Here is a 4,316-nt window from a genome sequence, read left to right on the forward strand (position 1 = left end):
CCATATTGCAGCACTTATAAAAAGTGATTTAATGCCTGCCAACAACAAATACATTTGCAATGACACCACTCTGTGTTATGTGCTATCCCACTTTGTGTGCTCAGCCAGAAGCAGCCAGGCTGTCCCAGGCAGGAGGGAGAAGAGCCTCCTTCCTTCTTCCACGAGAACTTTGTCCCTAACCCCGCTCCTTGGAAAGCCTGAAAGGAAACAAGCATCACGGTGACAACACAATCCCTTCTGTATGTGTTAATCTGGATTTTGTTTGAACTTTTGGAGCTGACCTTGGCTTGAACTGTGTTAAAAACCCTGACTGGTGTGGACTGACTTGACCCTGCGGTCCCATTTGTCCGTGGTGCCAGTCCTGCCCTCAACCCTGTACTTCAAGCCTTTATTTTACAGACAAAAAGGAACATAACATTACAGCAGATATAGCCAGCAGGCCGGAGCTGCAAGTACTTACTTAGAGGCAAAACTCTCCTCTGATTTCATCCCAAGGAAGTTATTTTTTTCTTGAGAAGAAACTGACTGAAAACCAAGCAAGAAACTGAAATTATTGCTGTAAACTCTCGCTTTTTATTAGCGGTTTCCAAGCCTGAAGAAAACAAAACCTTCTGAGTGACTGTGTTACAGTCAAAAAAAAAAAAAAAAAAAAGAAAAAAAAAGAAAAAAAAAAAGAAAACCAACCCAAACCAAGCCCAAGACTGAACTGGGTGTTTGGGGATGGAGTAGGAAGAGGGTGGTTGGTTCTGCATCCCTTGGTGTGGCTGGCTGGAGCTGTGAGATTTGTGGGTTTAGATAGTTTCCTCTCCCTGCCATGACTCAAACGGCTTCTATTAAAAACAAGTAGTGGGAAGGAAATTTCATAAGCTGACAGCCTCATCTCACTCTGCTTCTAGACACAAGTTGGCTGAGATGTAGGAATTCGTGTGGTTATGATGTGTGAGCCCAGAACTGTTTTATCAGCAGGGTTATGCAGTGCTAGCTCTGACTGTGCACGTTCAGAAGGGTGCAGAGGTTCAGGCTGTTCTGCAAAGCCTCTGATCCTTGATCCTACAGCAGAACGGATGGGTATGGGTGCCTCTGCCTCCTGCACCCGGTCCTTGCCCACTGAAATCAGTGGGATGAAGAAGCAGGGCCCCAGCCAGAGCAGGGAGCTGGGGGTTAGTTTTCAGAGGAGCCAAGTGGGTGCAAGGCACACCACCTAAATACCTTGTTTTAAAAATCCTGTCTGTGCACACGAGGACACGGAAATGGGGAGGCAAAACCATGCTAGACTGGCTGCGTAACAGCCACTGATGGCTTTAATTAAAGCCCTCAAGTCAGTAAATACACACAGAGTCTGGTCCAGGGAGATACACAAAGCCCACAGCCAGCCCAGTAACACTCCATGAACATTGCCATTTAAGCAGTTTCTCGTTTAACTTAGATTTATTCAATGACACATGCATTTCTGGACAGATATCTGAGTTCCAATGAACAACTTTTATAACCAAATATGAGAAATCCGTGACTGCAATTAGTCAATTAAGTACGTTTCTAAAATACATGACTAGAAGAAAATCGGAGCGAGAGAGAGAATTCTTCCAAAGAACAAAAAGAAACATTTCCATTTGTAATACTCCTGGCATCGATGAGAATCAGAGGGGAAGAAGGGCAGCAAGGAGATGCAACGAGGAAGGAATAACATCATCAACCCTGTCCAGTTTCCAGTCTCTCCAGTTCATCCATTAATGCTCGGCACTTTCACGAACGGCGAGAGCTCCTCTGAGTTACAGAGATTCATCTCTCAGCACGAAAAAAGCAGAGAACAGTTGTGAAACCTTGTGCTTGACCCAAGATGGCTTAGGAGTATTTCTCCTCACCCAACCTCTTCCTGAAGACAGCGAGAAAAGAAGCTGCAGAGCTATCAGGACTGAAGATGGAGCCTCTTTGTACTGCACAGGAACACGGAGTCAAGATTTCACGAGTATGCTTCAGGAAGGTTTAAGAGTCATCAATATTCATCAGGGTAACGAGAACCATCCCCGGCCCGGGAGCTGGCAGGTGACAGACACAGTGGGGACTGTTTGGGGGAGAGGAGGCTCGTTCCCCTGTCTGGATGTGTCGCTGATGGGCGGCTGGTTTAGGGGAATCCCGTGGGGAACAGGCTCAGGGGCTGGTTCTCGTTCGTGGGGAGGGGTGACCGGTAGCCGTCGAAGTTGCGGGGGATGCTGCCGCTGGTGGAGCCCGAGCTGTTACTGAGCGTCTCTATGCTTCCCTCTCGCTGAAGCTCTGCAAGGGAGAGAGAGCAGCTCGTGGTTAGTGTTTGGGATAAACCCCCAGGGTCGTTAGACAGATGCTTTACTGACAGATCCCTTTGCTGGTGCATTGCTCTGACATTTGCTCATCGTCCTTTCCTGCGCTGATTTGGGAGTCGCTCCCGAGGAATGCCAGCTCCTGGTTCCACTTCTCTCCAGCTGGGCTCACAGCTCAGCTGAGCCAAAGATGGAGACATTACCTGCTGTCCTTCCCTGGGCCCGAGGCTGCTGACTCAGGACACGACAGGATTCCATAGTGGGGGTCTCACGGCTGAACTGAGCAGGGTATGAAGGGAATGGCTGCAGATCATGGAAAATCTTCCCTCCCAGCCATGCTGGGAAGGGGACTGGCAGAGTGTGCACCAGCAGTGCATAACCACTGCCATTCCCCACCTTGGGAACACCAGGACTTTCCACTGCCCTTGATCCTGCCCAAATGGACGTAAGTAACTCAGCTTTTTCAAGCCAAAGAGAAAATATCCCCTTTCCTCAGCTGTGCCCCAAAGCAAAAGAGAAAGCAGCCTGGCTGTGGCTCTCCCTCTCCTGGTCACACCCACCCAGACATCTCCCCTCTCTGACCTCCAGGAGCCTTTAGTGCTCCCTAATCTCCAAACAGGAGGATTTTTGTGTGTGCAGGGCATCGTTTCCAGCCGTGGCCTCTCTGTGAGCCACTTGAACCCTGCAGCTGACTCGGTGGCCACGTGCAGCATCCCCCTGGCAGCACTCAGCGGTGGCATGCAGCAGGGACATGAGGCAGAGCCCCAGGGATGGCACAGGAATCCTCTCCCAGAGTGACAGTGGTGACAGGAGACAAGAAATACTCTGGGGAGTTGTGATGTGTGACCCCGAGCATGACATGGTGTGGGCAGCCTGGGCTGGAGGGGACGGGATGGGGACACGAGTTTTGGGCAAATTCCTCTGCTGCCAAGGGGGAAAGAGGACCTGGAGGGGCTTCAGGAGAGCTGGAGAAGGACTTTTTGTAAGGACATAGAGTAACAGGACAAGGAGGAATGACTTTAAACTGGAAGAGAAACTTAGATGGGATCTCGGAAAAAAATGTTCCCTGTGAAGGTGGTGAGACACTGGAACAGAGAAGCTGTGGCTGCCCCATCCCTGGAAATCCTCAAGGCCAGGTTGGATGGGGCTTGAAGCAGCCTGGGATAGTGGGAGGGGTCCCTGCACATGGCAGGGGGTGGAATGAGATGAGCTTTAAGGGCTCTTCCCACCCAAACCTTTCTCTGGTTCTGCGTAAGACTTGTCTGGGGTGGAAAGGAGCTGCAGGAGCTGCAGGAGCAGTGCCTGCTCTGCTTTCTGCTAAATATTCCTGCATTTCCACTGCCTCACCTGGGATATTGAACCTCCTGTAAACACCACAGCAGTCCTTTGCCTGCAGTGGGGCTCTGTGATAAGGGCAGATCTATACACAAAGTATAGGGAACAGCAAAAAGTCAGCTTTTCCCTGAAACAAAAAGCATCCCACCCCAGCACCTGGCACTGCCCTGCTCCCCTCAGCACCTGGGCACTGCAGGGCCAACAGCCCTGCACACACCTAGCAGTGAGGGCTGAGGGATTTAATCCCTCATCCTGGAGGTAACCTGCAACGGGATAATCTGCCCAGGATACAAGGAAAACAAATCAGCAGGAAGCTGATCACCCTGAAAGCAGCGCTGGTAATGACCTCAGCTGTGTTCATCACCATTTTGTGCCAGTATTTGGTGAAGGAATGTCCATGTCTAAATCTCTTCATTTTCCTCACATCCTTACTCTCCCATGAGTCCAGGAAGTAAAAACAGTAATTTAAATCAGAAATGAGTGGCGTATCCCACACTAATACTGTGCTTATCCTGTCTGATTTGGGGCTTTCATCTCCCTCAGCACACAGCTGGCTTTGCTTAAAGGTCCCACGTCAGAGCTGGGGGTGCTGGGCAGTGCTGCTGGGCTCCCCCAAACCCTGGCATGGCTCCTCCTGGGGTGATTCCACTCTCTTTTCCACCCAGAATCCATTTCCAGGCAAAGTGT

General features: G+C 50.3%; 1 protein-coding gene across 9 annotated transcripts in view; it reads right to left on the bottom strand.

Moving 5' to 3' along the window:
- Nucleotides 1–1,409: 1,409 nt before the first annotated feature.
- BCAS3 (BCAS3 microtubule associated cell migration factor) overlaps nt 1,410–4,316 on the bottom strand; it is a 299,013-nt gene continuing 296,106 nt past the window's right edge. For 6 of the 9 annotated variants that reach the window (XM_053995311.1, XM_053995318.1, XM_053995312.1 and 3 more), the window contains one exon: nt 1,410–2,271. In XM_053995311.1, the coding sequence (XP_053851286.1) occupies nt 2,123–2,271 (149 nt within the window). In that variant the 3' untranslated portion in view covers nt 1,410–2,122. The remainder of the gene's footprint in view (nt 2,272–4,316) is intronic. The other 3 variants (XM_053995317.1, XM_053995314.1, XM_053995315.1) reach the window with 3 other exon arrangements.

The sequence above is a fragment of the Vidua macroura genome, chromosome 20 (genome assembly GCF_024509145.1).
Source record: "Vidua macroura isolate BioBank_ID:100142 chromosome 20, ASM2450914v1, whole genome shotgun sequence".
Taxonomy (NCBI): domain Eukaryota; kingdom Metazoa; phylum Chordata; class Aves; order Passeriformes; family Viduidae; genus Vidua; species Vidua macroura.